This window comes from Marmota monax, unplaced genomic scaffold (assembly GCF_021218885.2).
Source record: "Marmota monax isolate L192 unplaced genomic scaffold, Marmota_monax_Labrador192_F-V1.1 WCK01_AAM20220418_F8-fsc00181, whole genome shotgun sequence".
NCBI classification, from domain to species: domain Eukaryota; kingdom Metazoa; phylum Chordata; class Mammalia; order Rodentia; family Sciuridae; genus Marmota; species Marmota monax.
Genome location: NW_026694276.1, coordinates 1711592 through 1731111, shown reverse-complemented (window position 1 = coordinate 1731111; position 19520 = coordinate 1711592). Strand labels below are relative to the sequence as shown.

The following is a 19520-nucleotide window of genomic DNA, read 5'->3' as shown; positions in this document are numbered from 1 at the left end:
GCGGCGGGGCAGGGGGGAGGGGGCCGCGCGGCGGCGGCGCCGGGGCGGGCGCGCGTCCGCGGCGGTGATGGCGGTGCGTGAACGCGCGGCGGCAGCAATGGCCGCTCTGGAGCGGCGGGTGCCGAGTCTCGATGACTTCGCGGGACAGAGTTGGAGCTCGTGGGTGGAGCGGGCCGACCTGCCTGCGGCTGATGGTGAGTACAGCCACCGTAGAGTCCGGGGACCCCATCACCATCTCCCCTCCCCCCCTCCGGGCCCCCGCCAGCAGAGGGGAGCCGCCGACTGGAGCCGCCGTCCGGCTCCCCGGCCCCCCAAACAAAGGACCCGCCGGGTCCTAGTGCCCGCCCGCTCTGTTACCTTCGCGCCTCCGGGTCCTAGCGCCGGCTCACCGCTCTCAACCCACCCTGCCCACCTCTGTCTCTGCCGGTGCCACCACCTGCCTCCACATTTACTTGTCTTTATCTTTCTTCTTGTCTGCTGGCCTCCAGCTCCCGCCCCTCGTGCACCTGCTCCAGCTGTCTCCATCCGCAACAGTCCTCTCCACGTGTTTCCCACGCACCCCACTTCTGTGCCCCCCTCCCCAAGCTCTTGTTCTTTTGCCTTTTGCCCCACATTTCCTTCTCCTTTTTGGCGTTTGCCTGACGGCTGCGGTGCTTCTGGACCCCCGCCCCCTCCGCATAGTTCCTCCATCCATCCTTCTATCTGTCCTCCCTCACACCCTCCCTCTTTCAGTCCATCCATCCATGCCTTCAGTCCTCTGTCCTTTCCTGGGTCTCTTGCCCTACCTCTTGGCTCTTTCCTACGTTCTGTAGGCTCTTGAGTGCCTTTGGTGAGTGGGCCTATAACTCCTTCTTCTGATCTTTGTCTCCTGGGCCCCAGGGAGCACCTGGCCTCGTGGCCTTTGGAGGTGACAGCAGGCATCACACCCCTGAAGAAGTTTGCAAGTGAGAAGGGGTGGAGGAGAAAACCTCATGGAGCGGTCTCTAATGACACTTGTTCTCCACTGAGACATCTGACTCCCAGTGGTGTTGGGTCCATCATTCCCCACACTTGGATTTAACTGATTAAAAAGAGTGGGAGCTGCCCCTTGTCTCATGAATGCCTAACTCACAACCCCTTATGTGTAGACATTATATAAGATTGTCAACATTCTTCTCATCTAAGAAAGGGGCAAATCTGTTAGTAGGTAACAGAAAGCAGATCTAAGTGGGAGCTACAGGCTACCCTGGAACTGGCCCATGCTGGGTGGGCAAAGATGGGGCCATTGTCAGGGTCTGGGTGCATTGAGAACCGGAAATGGAGTCAGATGGGTTTGGTGACTCAGAATTGATTTTTTTTTTCCAAGGGACAGGGAGGGGGTGTAGAAGAGGGAGGGGGAGGAGAAAGGGAGGGGGATGGGGAAAAAGATGCTTTGCAGCTAAGATGTTTTTGTCATTAACCCAGAAACTGAGGTACAAGGGCAGCCCTGAGCAAAGCCCCTCTAAGAAGGGGATGGGCTTGGTAACTGACCAAAGAGTCTTTGAAGATGCCAAAAGGGTCAAAGGCAGCAGTTTCCCTGGTCTGTGACCGTTCTATCAGGTCAGGACCTTAGAAACTGGGTATAACATTGACAATGCTGTTTTAACGCAGGTGGAGCAAACTTGAGTTTATGGGGGTGGTTACCTGGGAGGTATCTGGATGTCAAGGAGTAACAGGACCCCTGTGAGAAATCTCATGGAGGGACTCAGATCTCCAGGGAAAAAATTAGGATCATTTCCATTTTAAGTGGAGAACTGAACCTCAGAAAAGAGATATTTACCCACATTCATCCAACTAGTCAGCGGTGGAACACTGATCCATGCCTTTGGAGTAAAGGGTCCATAATACAGGTGGCTGGATTCTTCTTAGCTTATTTCAGAGACAGCAGGTGAAGGGAAAATGGGAACTTGAGCAGGATCTACCGAAAGGTTCTCCTAGTGATTTTGAGTATCAAGAACTCTTTAGGGAGATGGGCTTCTCAGTGCTGGGCTGCAGGCCCCACTTGGGTAGGAGATGGGGATCTGGGAAGGGGGTGGACTTCTGAGCTGTGTTTTTCCTCCAGGGGCTGAGCTGGAGGAAAGTAGCAAAAACATGAAGAAATTGGATGCTATGACCCTCATTAAAGAAGGTAGGACTTAACACACATTAGGGCTGGAACTCAGGGCAGACAGGACCACCCTCCCCTCTGCCACCACACTCACTTGAAGCAGCAAGTTTGGGATCCTCATTGCTAGATCTGAGTCAGCCAATTTCCCTGGCTCCTGTGACCTGTCTTTGGAGATACTAGCTATAGGTGATTGGCGCCCATATACTTTGGGATTGATTAGAATGAAACCTAGAACTGGGAGCATCAATTGGGAGGTGAAGTGCCTTCAAAGTGGTGGGGTGGGAATGCTCTCTGATCTTACAGGGAATGGAGTCCCCAGCCCCAGTGACAAGGGCTTCTGTCATTGCAGACATGTCTATCTTCGGGCACTGCCCTGCCCATGATGACTTCTATTTGGTTGTGTGTAACCACTGCAGCCAGGTGGTGAAGCCTCAGGCTTTCCAGAAGCATTGCGGTGAGAGGAGCCCCAGGGAGGAACTAAGGGGAAGGTGGAACAGGGAACTCTTAGCACAGGGTCAGTTGGGAGGTCATATGGGGTAGTAGAGGGCAATTCTAGGGATAGGAAGGACCTGGAGGTAGATTCAGAGCATTGTGGGGTGGGGGTAGGGTTTATTGTTCAAACAAACTGCTGGCATCCAGTGGACTTAAGAGGTTCAGGAAGCTGGGTCTAAAATACTGAGTTTTGATGGCTCAAAGTAAAAAGGGAAGGAGGCAAATTCACAGTCTAAGTTATGGAAACTCAGATTCTCTGATTCGAGTCTACGGGGAGGTTAGGAGGCTGGGGAAGGAGGCAGTTTATACCACTTACCTTGATTACTCTCTCCACCTCCTGGTGACAGAAAGAAGACATGGGCCCCTCAGCAAGCTTTATACCCGGGCCCCACCCCCACCTCCAGCCCCTGCCAGCTCTCAGAAATGCCATGTAGTGAATGGGCAGGGCCCAGCTTGTAGGGCCCCAGGTTCCACCAAAACCTCCTCCAGGGAGAAGGGCCAAGGGTCCCGGAGCCGCGGCCATCAGCCTCCTGAGAAGACCCAGAAGGACAACCTCTGGTAAGAAGAGGTTGGAGACTCCCCAAGACCAACCCTGACCCAGGGAGGGGTTGACACCAGTGGAGGCAGCTAACCCCATCTGCAGCTCCCTCCCATGTGTTACAGGCAATGTGGGCTTCCCTTTTCCCATGTTAAACATACCTCCTGGAGCCCACCCAAGTTTCAGGGCCAGGAAGGAGATGGCTCTGGGCTAGGGTCCAGGCCCAGCCTCCCCACCCCCCAGCCCATACCTTCTCTCCACGTGTAGCCTTTTCGTGCCTGTGGTGAATCTGGAGAAGATGTCCAGTCTCCCGAAGCCTGATGGACATGGAATCAGGGTGGCCCCACCCTCTGCTTTCCTCAGCCAGCCAGGCAGCCTCCCTAAGGACTCCCCTGGAAAAGCCCCTATGGCTCTCCCTTCTAAAGAACCTCCTGGCAGAGAGAGCATCGAGATAATCCCTGGTGAGGGTTCCAGTCACCGGGCCGAAGGCAGCCCCCCAGAGAAGGAGCCTGGTGGGGCCAGGCTGCCCCCCAAAACTCACCGCAAGATGGCTCGTGAGTAGTTGCGGTCCTGTGGGGCTCCTTTGGGCTGCTTTGACCCTGGGCCAGATGGGTTGGAAGTCAGGAAGGACCGGGCCTGACCAACACAGCTTACAGAGTACAGGAGCCCTGTTACCTCTTGACCTCCTTGATCCAAGGAAAGCTTCTCTAGCCCAGGTCTCCTAATCTAGGATACTTGTCTATGTCCAAGCAGGTGAAATTACTCTCCTCCCCTTTGGCAGTTGACTGTTACCTCCTTTCTTACATCTAAATTCCTGTGGCTGCTTTTGCTTCTTGATAGGTGCTGCCCTGCTGTGGGCTGGAAATGCCTGGGCTAGGGCTGGGGACAGGGACGGGTCACACACCCTGCAGAGATCTGGATACCCTGAAGAGTTTCCTGCAAGGGGAGCCTCAGACCTGAGGGCTGGAGGCTCTTCCACCTTAGAGCCAGTTCTTCCCAGGCCCCTGGAGGAAGAGGCCAGGTTCTCCCATAGGTTTCTAAGAAATGGCCTTTATGCTCACTGGAACCACTTTCCCCACAGGGAAGGAGTGCGACCTCAATAGGCAGTGTGGGGTCATAAATCCAGAGACCAAAAAGATCTGTACCCGCCTGTTGACCTGCAAGGTAACCCCGATTTCTACTGCATGGAGAGGGAGCCTAACACAGACACAGGACCTGGGTTAGGAAAGGAATTTAGATGTTATCCAGGGATGAGGCTGGGAAGGGAAGAGGAGGCCACCCCAGTGTTGCAGATGGGAGCAGCAGGCAGGGAGTAGCTTCCAGGTTCTCCCACCCCAAAACAGGATTTTGGCTCCATGGGGGAGTAAAACAAAGACACACAAATATATCCCAAACACACTCACACCCCCCTCTGCTTGCCCAGGCCAGAGCACCCAGCCACCCCTCACTTCTCAGCTCACACCCCTTCCCCACCCTCCACCCTGCTGTATTCTAGATCCACTCGGTACACCAGCGCCGGGAGGTCCAGGGCCGGGCCAAGGACTTTGATGTGCTAGTGGCAGAGCTGAAGGCCAACTCCCGCAAAGGAGAGTCTCCTAAGGAGAAGAGCCCAGGGCGCAAGGAGCCAGTGCTTGAGCGCCCCTCCCAGGAATCTTCGTCCTCAGTCCAGGCTGTGGCAGCTGTGGCTGCTGCCAGCAGCACCTTCTCTGCTCGCACCAAGCAGACCTACCCATACTGTGCACTGCCCAGGTATGTCCAGGATCCAACGCACATCTCACTTGGGGATACTTGGCCCCTAAGGCACCAGGGACCCCTGAAGACAGGTGCAGGAGGTGTCTGTCCTGCAAGATGTGCTCACTCCACCCTGAATGTGGGGGGATACCTAGGCCCCTGGCAGTGGTGTGGAAGCAGGTGATTTCCCTGTTCCTGCCCAAGCTACCACAATACCCTAGCCTCTCTGTGGTGTGCCAGATCCAATACCAGGATATGAACATTTTCCCAGCTACTTCCAATAGGCCAAGACTTTCACTAGGGAGCTGAAAGGGTTAGGGTCCTGGGTGAGGCAGTCCTACCATGTATTCGTTCACTGGCCCCTTCGTGTGCAGAGGCTGCGCTGGATCCCGGGGAGAGCCTGCCTTGCCGAAGGAGACACACACGCCTCTTTGCCTGTAACATGAGGGACAGACACGAAACACAGGCTCAGCTCCCAGACAGGCTCACAGGAATATGTGATGCAAGAAGGGGGTTGAGAGAGTTGACTGGGCTGACCAGAGCTGGGTGCAGTTAAGCTCCGAAGATTTTCTGAAGGAAGTGAATCGGGAGCAGATTTTTCCCCTGAGGAGGCAGGGCCTGGGAACTGAAGGGGCTGGGAAGAGAATCCCTTGGGAGCTGTGGCCCTGGGCTCTTGTCTCTTACTCTGTGAGCTCTATCATGCCCTCCTGTCCTATCCTCCTTCCTCTGGTTGCCCAGCAGGGTGTCTGCCCTGGCTTTTTGAGCTTGGCGGGTTCAGGGACTCCCCCACCCTGACCCCACACCAGTCATGTTGCCCTCACATCCCCTTTGGCCCTTCCAGGTCCCGGGCCTCCTCTGAAAGTGAGTTGGATGATGAAGGCCCCTGTGGTGGTGATGGGGACCCAGGCCTGTTCCCCTTCCCCCTGCCCCGGGGTGGGGCCCAGGCCTCCAGCGAGGAGAGTGAGGAGGAGGGGACATCTGAGGACCTCCACCTCTCCCCTGACTGCCATTATGCAACCCGGCCCCCGCGGCCACAGGCGGTAAGGACCTGGGGCAGGGCCTGGGGTGGGGGTGGCCAGCCTTCCTGGCCCACAGTATGGGGAGAGGTCAGATCTTTTGTGCAGATGCCCTCCCTGTTTCTCAGGCCCCACTAACCACGACCTTTTTCTACCTCTAGTTCTGTACCTTTGGGAGCCGGCTGGTGAGCCCAGGATGCTATGTGTTTAGCCGGCGGCTGGACCGGTTCTGCTCAGCACTCAGCTCCATGCTGGAACGGCACCTCAGCTCACACATGTGGAAGTGAGTTTCTTGGGCCTGGAATGCCCCTTCCCAGGCCTTGGTGAACAAGACTTCAGAAACCCAAATCTTTCACACATGCTCTTTGTTGTGCCTCGGCTGTTTGCCAGGGTGGGGGATTTTGGCAGCCTGGAGCAGGGCATGAATGGGTGGGTGGTCTGGGGTTGAATTTAGACCCTTAGCCATCACTGGCAGTACCTTTTAGGTAACTTGGGATAGGGGATGCTCAAGTAGAGTCTTAAAATGCAGTTGTTTATGAGTCTGCACACTAGTTCACATATTTTATACAGTTTGAGTATATATTTCCCTGAGCCTTCTTTCTAACCCTCAATTCCAGTGTCTCCCAGCAGATGGCAGCAACTCTGGGGCTCTGCTGGCCATTTCTAGGCGGGGCAGAGAAACTGGTATGTGTTGGGGAGGCCCTCTTATTCGCTTGGCAGTCACAGTGGGGCTCTCTTTTTACTGCAGGAAGATCCCACCGGCGGTTGAACCTCCATCCCACCTTGTCACCTCCCCCTTATCTGCTCCCCTGAGCCCATCTTCCATGGGCAGCTGCCCCCGACTTCCAGGCCCACCCCCCAGGCCCGCCTGCCCAGTCTCCACACCCCCCACCAAGGACAGCCTTGTCCCCAGCTACACTGCAGGCTCCCCCAGTGTGGCAGCCGCTTGCAGCCAGGCGGAGTGCATGGGCGGCAGCCAGGCCATCACCTCACCACTGCCTGCCAACACGCCATCCCCGTCCTTCAGCAAGCTGCCGCCTTCCAAGGCTAGCAAGTCATCCAAAGGCAAGGATGGGGCAGAGGTGGAGGCCCCTTCGCGAAAGCGGAAGTTGTCCCCTGGTCCCACCACTTTCAAACGGACATGTATCCTGGAGCCCACTGGAAAAGGCAAACCCTCTGGCTGCCGGGGTCTCTCGGCCAAGACTAAAACAGCCCTGGGCATGGGACTTAATGGGACTGTGGGTCCAAGAGTGAAGCGTGCAGGACCCCTGGACTGTCGGGGTTCCCCTCATCCACTCCCCACACCAGTCAAGGCTTCTCAGCTGGAGAACCGGGGAGCAGCTGGACACCCAGCCAAGGCCCTGCCAACCAACTGCCTCTCTGAGGAAGAGGTAGCCAAGAAGCGGAAAAACCTGGCCACTTACTGCCGGCCAGTGAAGGCCAAGCACTGTCAGGCTGGTGCCCCTTCTGAAGGGACCTGCTCTGTGCGCCGCAAGAAGCCGGGCCCGGCCCTGGCCTTTGAGGAGAAGTGCTCTACACTGAAGGTACCAGCCCACCTTCCTGGAAAGTGTGGCAGAGAGGGGTCAGAAAGGCTGAGGTGGGGAACACAGTGGGTACCTGACATGGAGAAAGTGCCAGGTAGATGGCTATGCAGGGAAGGGAAGAAAGGGGAAGAGTTCCTAAGCCATCTACTTTAGACAGAGGTAGGTTAGCCCTTTGCAAGCAACCCTCACTTTTGCCAAATGGTTCCCCTATCCATAGTCCTCTCCCTTATTCTCAAGACATGCTGAGCACCCCTGCCCTAGGTTTTGCTGTAATCAAAGGGCTACTTCTTTCTGAATTGGCTGTGGCTCCCATTCCAGAGCCTGGTAGTACTTCTGTTCCTTGAAGGAAAGGGAGTTTGGGTCCCCGAGCTGTGGCTCAACATGCTGAGCAGCCAGGTGGGAGGGCTGGTGTCTTGTTTTTTGGTTCTTCCTTTAGGCATTGTGGCATTGACGGGCAAGTTCATAACTCAAGGTCCACATAAGCATGAGTGCCCACCCCCAGGTTCTATAATGATAGGCAGGTTCTCCAGGGTTTCTAGTAAAGCTGCAGCTAGGTTTCTTTGTCTTTTCTGATAACAGCTCTGGAATCGCCTGTTGGTCTGTCCATGGGATGTCTTCCAGGAGGGTCTCATGGGAGGTGGGACAGAGAAATGTTCTCCCTATTTAGGCATGAGCCAGATGCATACTGACTTCCCTGACACCCACAGGAAAGCACATTTGACAGCTGTTGTGGTTCTAACTCTGTGTGTGTGTGCATGTGTGCTCTCCAGCCTCAATTCCAGGCCACCCCTTTTGAACTGGCATTCACCTTGCTCTTGCTCTGTTTGACTTACCAGGCCAGCAGAAGGAAATCAAGAGTTAGCCCTTTGGTTTACCCAGTTCACTGGGTAGGACAACTGGTAGGCCCCCACCCTGATCCTGTCTCTTGCCTCTTGTCTTCCTACAGTCAAAAGCCCATTAACAAGAAAGTGCCTGCCCACTGCAATGGAGCCGCCAGCACCTCCTCCCTTCCAGATCCGGGCCCCAGGCTGCTGCCGCTTTTTATAACTTTATATTATTTTTTTTTAAGAAAAAAAAAAAACTCTTTAAAATACCTCAAGACTGACTCCCTGTTCTGTTGCTGCTAAGAAAATATAAAAACAGAAACACAGAAAAGGAAGAAAAACAATGTAGCAAAATGAGTATCTTTACTGTCCCCAACCACACCCTAGGAGGTTGAGATGATAGGCAACCAGACTCCAGATCCCAGTATTTGCCTGGAAATAGGTGTCTTTTACACACACACACACACACACACACACTTCTGGAGTTTGTATCACAGGAGAGTCTTTTTTTCAGATAGGATGATGGGCATGTGTCTCTTAGCAGGCTCCCCTGAATCTCTGGTCCCACTGGGAAGGAAAACTGGAGGGTGGGGAGAGCCACTCCTCTGGCTGTATCTTGGGTTTCTGCCCCAAGTCTGTGGGAGTTGGGTTGTGGTGCTTTTCTGGACTTTCAGCAGCTGTAGGTCTCCATCCCTCTCCAAATAAGTGCCTCAGTTTCTCAGCTATCCCTTCCCTTTCCCATTTCCTACCAGCAGCCTCTTTTCCTTTTGTTTCCTTCCTTCCTTTCTTTCATACTGGGGATTGAACCCAAGGCCTCGTGCGTGCTAGGCAAGTGCTCTACCCCAGAGCTACATCCCAGCTCTTTTTATTTTTTAACTTTTGAGATAGGGCCCTGCTAAGTTGCTGAGACTGACCTCAAAGTCACAATCCTCTCGCCTTGGCCTCCTGAGTAGATGGGATTAAAGGTGTGTGCCACTGTGTCTGACAGCAACCTCATTTTCTCAACCACCTAAGCTTGATTTGAGTTAGGAACTGCTCTCAGGATGTCCTTGATTTATACTGGACAGCTTGTTTTTGTCTCTTCCTGGCCTGTGGGTGTTCCCTTAAGGACTTAGTAGAGCCTCTCCAGGTACGGCCTCCTTGGGTTGGACCACATCTTTTTTGGATATGGGAGGGGGAAAGGGAGATCACTTGCAGAACTTGGGGTGTGGGAGGCTTGGTTGCTGAGGATCACCTTGCTCCTCAGGGCTGAGCAGCTGTTGTGGGGGCGGCAAGGACTGGGAGTGCCCTAGTTCTTCCGAGTATCTCTGGGGACAGCTACTGTGCAGATGGGGGATGAGACTTGCATCTCCTGCCTTTGCTCTTCAAACCTAAATTCACAACATACAGGCACTATTTTTTGTCCTTGTCCTTTCCTTTTATTCTTCCTTGCTTTTAGGCAGGGGGGAATCTTGTTCCCTTAACAAACCAGAAGAGAAAATAATAGGAGAGTGAACAGCGAGGGCAATCCAGTACTTCTGGGAAGCTGCTCACAACACCACTTTCACACTCTTGGGTCACCATACCAAGTGGTTTCACTGAAATCAGCTGCCACATAAGTAATTTCCATGGACGGCTTGAGATACAGGCCCTTGTAGACATAGCTACAAAGAAGCTGGGCTGCAAGCTGTCCTGTGAGGGGTCTCAGGGGAGCAGACCCTCTGGGCAGACGCCCTTCTCCCCCAGTCCCCAGAGGGCGCTGTGGGCGTATCTGCCGCACTGCCGGCGGCGTCCCTCGGGAGGAGCCTCTCCTGCAGCCGCCGCAACCGCCTCCGCGATTGCAAACCCGGAAGACTGCTCTGGCAGCTGGACTGTGCGGGCCGGCCCAGCACGGCCATGCAGCCCCTGGAGGTAGGTCTGGTTCCCGCTCCAGCGAGGGAGCCGAGACTGACCCGCTGGCTACGGAGAGGCAGTGGGATCTTGGCCCACCTGGTAGCTTTGGGCTTCACCATCTTCCTGACTGCGCTGTCCCGGCCAGGAACCAGTGAGTGTGCGGGGCGGGGCCACGGGAGGGGGCGGAGCCGAGGTGCTGGAGGGGCAGCGCTGGAGTGCGCTGAGAAATGTGGAGCGGGGGACCCCATAAGCAGTGGAAGGGCGAGCCACTGAGAGGTTTTAAGAGCCTAGTGGGCGGGGCCCGGGGAATCCTGGAAACGTGGGACTTTGGATGCTGTAGGGGGAAAAGGCCAACGATTGAACAGATGCATCCTGATGAAACATGCAGTTAAGGAGGGAGGCTGAGGACTGGACTGACAACTGAGAGGTGCCGAATAAGGAACTCAGGCCAAGTTGTGTGTTTTCAGGGTGGCCCTCTTGGCCTCTTCACTTTGCCCTGAGTTCCTGATTCTTGATTAGGCTTGGGGATGGTATGCTGACCTTTGCACTGAGACCAGATTCTTTGGGGTCCACTTAGCCACATGGGCAGAAACAATGGACCCCAACCATCAGCCTGTTCTCTTTGATTCTTAGGTCTTTTCTCCTGGCACCCTGTATTCATGGCCTTGGCGGTGAGTTTGGGCGATTCTATCAGCAACTAATTTGTTTAGATAAGCTTAGCTTCACCTCTGAAGAAGCATCCAGATTTTAGAAGGCTCAGCCTTTTCTAAGATACCGAGAGGAGAAGAAGGAGAGAGGTGGTGGAGAAGCTAGGGCCTCATTTTTTCCCTGCAGCCTGTGGGATTGGGAAATGTGGAGGGCTGGGCCATAGATAAAGTGTCAGGTGGTTGAGAAGGATGGGTGGATATGGAACATATTTCTCCAATGGGGCCTGAAAGGAGGATATTGAATTGGCAATATCCAGTTATTGGCCTCCCTTACCCCCAAAGGTCAGGAGGAAGTTTAACATCTTGAACTGTTCCACTGGCCAAGAAACGGGAGGGGGATATTAGCCTGAATGATGACACATGCACTGAAGTGCTAATTCTTAGTTATTCCAAGGCTGACTTTATGAAGCAGAAGGTCTTGGTGAAGTTCTTAGCCTCTACCTTTTGTCCTCTTTGCATGGACACATGAGAGAACCTCCTTTTTCTCAGGCCGCCAAGCCAGACCTCAGGCTCACTGGCCCTCTCCTGTGTTCACAGTTCTGCCTCTTCATGGCTGAGGCCATCCTCCTCTTCTCACCTGAGCATTCTGTGTTCCTCTTCTGCTCCCGAAAGGCCTGGATCTGGCTCCACTGGGCAGGGCAGACCCTAGCCATTCTCTGCGCTGCCCTAGGCCTGGGCTTCATCATCTCCAGCAAGATCCGAAGTGAGCTGCCCCATCTGGTATCCTGGCACAGCTGGCTAGGAGCACTGACATTACTGGCTACTGGTGGCCAGGCACTATGTGGGCTCTGCCTACTTTGTCCCCGGGCAGCCAGGGTCTCCAGGGTGGCTCGCCTCAAGCTCTACCATTTGACATGTGGACTGGTGGTCTACCTGATGGCTACAGTTACAGTGATTCTGGGCATGTACTCAGTGTGGTTCCAGGCCCAGATCAGAGATGCAGCTTGGTACCTGTGTCTGGCACTGTCCCTCTACCCAGCCCTGGTGATCATGCACCAGATCTCCAGCTCCTACTTGCCAAGGAAGAAAATGGATATGTGAGTGCTTCTGAACTCTGAATCTGGTTGGAATACTTGCCTTGGATTTCAATCATTCCTTGGTGACCTTCAAAGGACCCACTTCAGAAGTGGTTGAGTTTTTGCACTTAATGGCTGGGCCAGGTGCTGCAAAAATGGCTGTTGTTGAGGGATGACTCAGTGGGCCAAAATGGGGAAGTACACTGGATGCAAGTAGAAAGTGATGGAGAACTTGAGCCTGAAGCCTCCACTCTTGATGGGAAACAGAAGTATTAGGTGGTGGTGGTGGTGGTGGTGATTTCTTGCTTGTGTGCCTGATAAAGAGTTGGGTTCCTATAAGTTATGAAGGGTAGCCATGGATATTTAAGTCCCTTTTATGAAATCAATGTGATATAGTAGAGAGAGCCATGGGTCTTGATTATGGTTCTCTTAGGCTCTGTTGTACACCCTTAGGTAAGTTCTATATCTCAGGACCTCATCTGTGACGTGAATGTATCTGAACAATCTCTAAGTTCCTTTCATCTCTTAATCTTCAGTGTCTGTCAGGTTGATGTCACTGAACCCCCTCCCAGTATGGGACTATGTGGCCCACTTAGCAGACTCAGGATATAATTCTTACATTCATTCTCCCTTTACTCCCCTGGAGGGGCAGGTCAGCCCTCATAGTCTTCAGAAATCTATGCCAGTTTGTCCCCTGGATCAGGGAACAAAGGTTAGGCACTGTGGTGATAAGGGGCCCAAGTGAGGACTCCAAGATGGCGAAGGCACTAAAGTCACTTTAAAGTTTTTGGAGGAGCAGAAGTGCATTGACTTAACCATGCCTTTCACTCCTGATTGGGCTCCTTAGCTCCGCTGAGAACTTCCTTCAGCCCACCTCAGGATCTAGGCTTCAAAACCTGGGTGTGCTCCTTTCCCTGACATCTACTCTCAGGGCAAAGTAGTCCTGAGCATCTTGTATTCCTAGGACTCAGGATTTTGCCTTAGCACATAGCTTTTAGAACAAAATAAGGGACAAGGAAATGTGGTCTGAGGAAACTGAAGTCTTCCTTGTTTCCCTTCTCTCCTTGTCAGTCTTCTGCCAGCTCTTTGGCCCCAAAAGGGGCTGAGTTTGGTGCCAACCAGTCTGGATTCTCTTTCCTGTAGAGACCCCTCCTAAAAGTCATTCCCCAGGTTGCCCTTGGTGGTAAGATTGGATGCCAGACTGGTTAGCTGTGGGTCTGGCTCACTTGGAGATGGGACCTCCCTAGATTACGGCAAGAACTGAATACAGCTGAGCCAGGAAAGCTGCTGTGCAGCTTTTTATGCAGGGAGATACAGCCCACTGGAAACTCTGGTTGGCCTGGATTATAGAGGCTGGAGCTTCAGTTTCCAGGACCAGAGAGAGGCCTGGTCCTTGATGTCAGTAACTTGGATGCCCCAGCCTCCTCTCCAGGTGCCTCAGAAACAAGAAGCTGGTATGATTAAATAGCAAAGGAAAGGGGACTACAAGGGCAGAAGTCTTCTCTCAGTGGTCCTCACTATACTTCTCCTGGGTGAGTTGAGCATCTCCCAGGAGCTCTCTAGACTCTCTAGACACTGAGCATCCGAGGGAGGCCCATGCTGTACAGAGGATGATTGTGCCTGTCTCTTTGCCCTCTTTCTGTTCTCAAACTATCCAACATGGTATGAAGTTGAAAGAAATGTTACTGAGGACCTTGAACCTCTAGGTACTCCTGCTGCATGAAATGAGATTCTCAGCTAGGGTCATTTTGATCCAGGAATTATTCTTTTTTCTTTGCCACGACCAGTGCTGAGGGCCTCACCCTGTCTATGGGAGGGCCAGGTAAGGTTTACCAGCTTGCTCTGAGAGCAAGCAGGCGAAGCCGGAAAGCCCAATCCTGCTTGAGGTGTTGCCTCCACCCAGGTGGTGCGGGGGCTGGTGGGCGGACGGGCAGGCGTGCTGACAGCCGGGAGTTTGCGGGGGCTGTGCCATCTGATGTCTATTCCCAGCCCTGGGAGGAAGGGGAATCATATATATTCTGCAGAAGGAAGGGACCCAGCTGTTGTCTCTCTGACCAGTGGGCCTGGAGGGCAGGAGCAGGGCAGAGAGAATGAGGACACAGATCATCTCCTCTTGCTTAGCAGGTTTGACTAGAGTATAGGGAGATCACCAGGAGAGTCTTTCTGGCAGGCTAGATGGGGTGGGGAAGGGACTTCTCTCCTTCTCTCCCATCTTCCCATTTCTCCCTTTATCACCACCTGCCCTCACATCCTGGGGCAGCAGCTGGACCAACCATGAGAACTCAGTGCCAGGGCACTCATCCTCCAGCTGGGATCTCAGTGGCTGCTGGCTGCCTGTGCCTCCTGCACCCTCTGTTCTGCGCCCCCCCCCCCCCCCGTATCTGTTCTTGTCTGGGGCACTAGCTGTGCTCCTCGGCAGCAGGCAGAGGCCTCAGGGGAGAAGCGAATGGCTGCCCTTTTGCCCTTGTTCCTTGACTAGGGAAAGCTGCTAGTAGTCAGCCTATTTTGCTTTTTTAAAGAAAAGCCAGGGTGCTCAGATTAAAATTTTAAAATTTGTCATTTGCACAAATTTCCATATTAAGTTCACTAAGTCCTGATTCCATGTTTGATAGTGTTCCAAGTTTGATTATATTCAGACTCAACCTTGAGGACATTAGAAATATAGATGGTTTTGTATCCAAGTGCAAATGGTAATGGGATTACCGTTCTGGGTTTGCCTACCCCTCCTAAGCCCCCATCATTCCTATAACCACCCCTTCCCTTGAGCCCCATAGGGACTGGGGGTGGTACTGAATGGCAGGAGCTCTGCGTCTAAGGCAGTCTTCCAGCCTCACCTCCTTGGCTTTCAGCTCTATCCAAGACAGGCTGCTATCACTTGCCAGCCTGTGCCTTCTCCCCACCCCCTCACAAGGCAGATCACCCTTTGCCACTCCCTGACACTGGCTTGTCTGTCCTTTCTCATTGTCCCACCCTGCCACCCCCATGCATGGCTGCCGTGGGTCTCGTTTTCTAGACCTCACTGTGGGAGATCCAGGCATCCTCCCAGAGCCAGCTGGCTGCTGTGCCAAGGCCTGTTCAGAGTTAATAATAATCATTAGCTGAATGGTGCTGGGGCCTTTGAGCTCCAGATCTCTAAGCACTTGCAGGCTGAGTCAGCCAGCCCTCACCTTCCCCCTCTTCTTGGGCTGCAGAATGTAACAGAATGGGAAGGCACTGTGGGAGAGGAAGGAGTCAGGCGTCTTGCCTCCTAGCTGTACCTTGAAGCTTCTCTGGAGCAAGCACTGAGAGTCTGTTCAGTAAACTAGGCAGGCCCAAGCTCCTGACAAAGGTCAAGATATGTCGGGAGCACAGTGTATGCTCAACTGAGAGGTGTTGATAGTGCTGGCTGAGGACCTTGAACCTCTAGTATTCCTGCCCTTCTGTTTTCCCTGCTTGGTCTTCATGGGACCCCTGGTCTAGATGCCCCAGCTGCTGCTTTTCTGGTGCCCCTCTGTAAGCTTAGGGAGCAGGGAGGCTTCTGGCTCAGTGCCCCTGATGCTCCTGTGTTTGGCTGGCATAAAGAACTGTGTCTTGAAACAAAAGGTATATTGGCCTGGGAGCTGGGAAAGCTGCTATATGGGTCAACTCAGCCCCTAACACTGGTGTGGGTGTGGACAAATCACTTGCTACTTGACCTGCCTCACAGGGATGTTGTGGGGTTAGATAAGAAAATGAATGTTAACAGGCTTTGGAAAATTCAAAGTGTTAAACAAATGTAAACAGGTGATATTACTATGTTCTTGTCTTTTTCTCTCTCACTGAGCCTGGCTCTGGTCCTTAATGCTTCCTAGGGAGGCAATTAACAGTTGTGGATAATGGTGTTTGGGGGACCCAAGTCTCAGAGAGGTTGTGTGACCACCATAAGAGATCACACATTTCTTCCTTCTAGCTCTTATCCACTACTGCCAGAAATGCCACCAAGACCATGACTTGTGAGGTTTGCCCTAAGTGGGGCTGACTGCAAATCTCTGTGTCATTACAGTTGCTCCCTGGGTTTAAACAGAAATGCCTGGAACTCATCTTATTCAGGAGCTGCTGGTCACAAGTCTATCTAAATCTTTCCTTCCTGATTCTGCCCTTCAGAAGGAAAAGAGGGCACACAAGCCAGTAAAAGGAGGAGCAGTAGTAGTGAACACCATGCTGATAGCATACCCCTCTGAGCCTCAGGTCCTCATGCCCAACACTGAGGATATAGAACTGTAAGGGTTTATATCCAACTGTAATGGCTTCAGGAGCCTGGTTTAGTTTCCCTTCCCTGTTTCAGGCTCTAGAAATAGGATCATGGTATCCTTTTCCTCAGAATGCTTCATTGGAATTAACATACACATGCTTACACATACACATACACACACACACACACACACACACACACACACCATGAAAGAAGTTCTGTTTAAATTTCAAATTAGATGAAGGATACTTTTCCATTCCATTTGTCTGAGAAGGGGCAGCAGTCTGCCTGGAGTGGACACAGAGACACAGGAGCAACAGCAGTATGGAGGCTTGAATGTTTGTTTTTTTATCTGGATTGTTTTTACTGTCCTGGGATCCAAGAATAAAATACGAGTCAGGCATTGAGGGTATTAACCTCAGCCATTCTCTCCAACACAGGCACAAAGAAGACCTAAGCTGAAAGGTGGGAAGGTTGTGCCCCAGAACTGCCCTGGAGGGTGGTTGGAAGAAGTTTCAGCACCAGACTAGGCTATAGCAGACACAAATTACCTCCAGTGGGACAAGTCCCCACCACCACCCCGAAGACTTGGCTCATCACCAAGGTGGCCAGTCAAGAATAACGGTCCATTTCTAATCCACCTGCTGTTGTCAGAATTTCCCAAATGAGTTTTTTTTTTTTTTTCAATGTTTTGCAATGCTAAGGATTGAACTCAGAGCCACATACATGCTAAAAAAAACACACTACCGCTAGGCTGTACCCCAGCCCCGCCAATGAGTTTTTAACCTCTCTTAGGAGGAGATTAAGGAAACATTTCAGGGTATTCTGTGGTATTCGAGGAACCAACCCTTATCTCACAGAGTGTACATGTATGGCCCCCTAGTGCTCCTATCTTGAAAGCAGATTCCCAGTTTCCTCACAGTGTTGTGTTTGTTTGTTGTTTTGATACTGGGGATTGAACCAGGGCCACTTAACCTCTGAGTCACATCCCCAGCCCTTTTAAATATTTTATTTAGAGATAGGGTCTCACTAAGTTGCTTAGGGCCTCGATAAGTTGCTGAGGCTGGCTTTGAACTCACAATCCCTCTGCCTCATCTTCCTGAGCTGCTGGGATTACTGGTGTGCACCACCAGGCCAGGCTCTCACAGTGCATCCCAGGCATGCTGTTTCTGCTTAGGCCCATACCAAGAACAAATTATGACCAAGGGAGGGAGCAGTGGGAGGTAAGGAAAAAGCAGCACAGATACTATCTAATTCCAGTCCCCATAACTGTGGGCACATTTACACACACACTCAGATTTGGGGGCAGTGATTCTTTGCCTATGTATGATAGTGCCAGAGGGCATCTGGCAGTCTAACCACAGGGCTCCATGTCCTGACTCACTGAATATGGTTCTCTTAGACCATGGTTCTGTGCCCTCTGTGCTCCAGGGACAATAACCAAGGTAACAGACACTGGAAGGCCTCAGGGCGCGTCTCAGTTTCTTGACCATTTGATATCTTCCACCTGTCAGTGGATAATAACCCTAATGAAGGAGCTTGCTTTACCTTTCTCTTAAACCACAGGAAAGGAAACACCCAGCATAGACACACTGCAGCATGATCAGAAAAGCCAGTGGTCCTACTACAGGGGCCCGAGTCTTGGTGGACTCAAGCGGATGGGAAAGTGAAGCTTCACCACTGGTTTCCTGGGAGACAAGTGATAACAAATACAAAAAGGGGAGGAGTTGAGAGACCAGGTGGAGGAAAGACTAGGCTGGCCCAGGCACTGAACTCTCGGTTTCTGTTCTAAAAGGCAGCTGTTACTAATTAGCCTCCCCTAGGCTCCAGAGTGCTACCCAAGAGGAACAAGGGAAAGTGCCACAAGACAAGGCAGACAAAATCGCACCTCCTGGCCAGGATCTAGGGAACTTCTTGTGGCTTAGGGGTGGGGCCAGGCAAGAAGGGTTGAAAAGATAAATGGATTTCCTTGGAGTAATGGAGAGAGGAGTGTCAAAAGTCAGGCTCAGAGACAGGGCTTGGCACAGGCCAACAGCAGAGGGAAGAACTCTTAGTGTTTTCCAGCCTGTTCTCTTTACCAGCTTCATCCTCTTGGCCAACTGTCAGCCAGAGGAAAGACTGCTTTGCAAAGATGAAACATTGTACACATGTGGATTATGGGAGAGGTCTGACACGAACATCTGTCGTTTCACTGATAAGGTTGATGTGGCTAGTTGGGAGAGGCATCTCTCTCACTGGCATTTTTTGGGGGGTGGGGGGGATTCACCAGCTCTTATTGTTCCTCTGAAGTAAAAAAAAAAAAAAAAAAAAAAAACTTTCAAAAAAAAAAAAAAAGACAACTTTCCAGACAATGATTAGGATTTTATAATAGAAAGAAAATGTATAATTATAGAAATTCTGATTATTTTAATTATTATTATTTTTGGGTACCAGGGATTGAACTCAGGTGTGCTTAACCACTGAGCCACATCCCCAACCCATTTTTTATATTTTACTTAGAGATGGGTTCTGAGTTGCTTAGGGCCTTGCTAAGTTGCTAAGGCTGGCTTTGAACTCACAAACCTCTTGCCTCAGCCTCCAGAGCCATTGGGATTACAGGTGCTGATTCTTTTCTTTTTTGGGATTTACTATGACAGTCCCCTTCCAGAAGTATCCAGAGCCTAGCCAAAGAATTTGCCTTGTTAGAGTTTAGAATCAGTCCGATTTCAGAAAGGCTATGTCTGATAATAAAGTGAGGACTGCATTCTTTCATTCCATGAAATGCCCAGGACACACCAAACTGTCAGTGAATACTAACCTGCCCATTAGGTGAATAGAACTTTACCCTAATTAAGATGACTGCCAGTTGCAACATGAAAATATGCTGGTAATAAAAAAAAATGTGTTAAAATTAGCAGTTTTCCACCATTGAAAAAAAAACAAAAAACCCTCAATCCAAGCATTTTCCTGTGGTACTGTTAGTAAGCTCAATGTAGACTGCAGGGACCCAGGAAATCTTCAATTAGATAATCCTAGCCTAGGTAATGGGATTTCTAAACTCTTGCCTTCTAAGCCTCAGTGACATTTCTTTTGAAATCTGTCAGTTTGGAAACTATGGTCTGCTAGTCAAAACAGTACACTGCCTAGTTTTGTGTAGTCTCTGAGCCACTGACAGTTTTTGCATTTTCAAATGGTTGGAAAAAAAAACAATTAAAATTTCAGTGTCCATAAATAAAGTTTTATTGGATGCCATGGTGTGGCTATGGTTTGAATGTCCTCCAAATGTTCATGTACTAGAAGTTGGTCCCATGGTCCCAAGTATGGTGTTGAAAGGTGGTAGAACCTTTAAGAGGTGGGGCCTAGTGGGAAGTAATTATATCATTGGGGGCACCATCCTCAGAAGAGACTCCAGTTAGGTCTCATGAAAGCATGTATAATAAAAAGAGCAATCCTGGCCCCTGACTAT

At 51.8% G+C, this 19520-nt stretch overlaps 2 protein-coding genes across 4 annotated transcripts; both read left to right on the top strand.

The window, feature by feature from the left end:
- Window positions 1-38: 38 nt before the first annotated feature.
- On the top strand, window positions 39-8545 carry Atxn7l2 (ataxin 7 like 2). Of its 2 annotated transcripts, XM_046467282.1 has the most exons (11): window positions 39-194; window positions 2081-2146; window positions 2475-2579; window positions 2965-3175; window positions 3423-3709; window positions 4237-4319; window positions 4651-4904; window positions 5728-5926; window positions 6064-6185; window positions 6651-7446; window positions 8393-8545. In XM_046467282.1, the coding sequence occupies exons 1-11, from the start codon at window positions 68-70 to the stop codon at window positions 8405-8407; spliced, it is 2265 nt and encodes a 754-aa protein (XP_046323238.1). In that variant the 5' UTR covers window positions 39-67; the 3' UTR covers window positions 8408-8545. The 2 variants fall into 2 exon arrangements, with proteins under 2 accessions (XP_046323238.1, XP_058442300.1); XM_058586317.1 differs by lacking the exon at window positions 8393-8545 and having other exon boundaries at window positions 6651-8383.
- A 112-nt stretch (window positions 8546-8657) lies between these two features.
- On the top strand, window positions 8658-19311 carry LOC124108692 (probable transmembrane reductase CYB561D1). 2 transcript variants are annotated; one of them, XM_046467184.2, is made up of 3 exons: window positions 8658-10160; window positions 10776-10813; window positions 11387-19311. In XM_046467184.2, the coding sequence occupies exons 2-3, from the start codon at window positions 10802-10804 to the stop codon at window positions 11888-11890; spliced, it is 516 nt and encodes a 171-aa protein (XP_046323140.1). In that variant the 5' UTR covers window positions 8658-10160; window positions 10776-10801; the 3' UTR covers window positions 11891-19311. The 2 variants fall into 2 exon arrangements, with proteins under 2 accessions (XP_046323140.1, XP_046323139.1); XM_046467183.2 differs by having other exon boundaries at window positions 8658-10293.
- The last annotated feature ends 209 nt before the right edge of the window (window positions 19312-19520 follow it).

What these genes read in the sequence shown, in the direction of transcription:
- Atxn7l2 (XM_058586317.1), top strand. Translation starts at nt 68, where the DNA reads ATGGCGGTGCGTGAACGCGCGGCGGCAGCAATGGCCGCTCTGGAGCGG. An exon ending in ACCCAGAAGGACAACCTCTG is followed by an intron (nt 3,176 to 3,422) that starts GTAAGAAGAGGT and finishes CTCCACGTGTAG; the next exon opens with CCTTTTCGTGCCTGTGGTGA. An exon ending in CCATACTGTGCACTGCCCAG is followed by an intron (nt 4,905 to 5,727) that starts GTATGTCCAGGA and finishes TGGCCCTTCCAG; the next exon opens with GTCCCGGGCCTCCTCTGAAA.
- LOC124108692 (XM_046467183.2), top strand. Translation starts at nt 10,146, where the DNA reads ATGCAGCCCCTGGAGGTAGGTCTGGTTCCCGCTCCAGCGAGGGAGCCG. An exon ending in GCTGTCCCGGCCAGGAACCA is followed by an intron (nt 10,294 to 10,775) that starts GTGAGTGTGCGG and finishes TTTGATTCTTAG; the next exon opens with GTCTTTTCTCCTGGCACCCT. An exon ending in CTGTATTCATGGCCTTGGCG is followed by an intron (nt 10,814 to 11,386) that starts GTGAGTTTGGGC and finishes CTGTGTTCACAG; the next exon opens with TTCTGCCTCTTCATGGCTGA.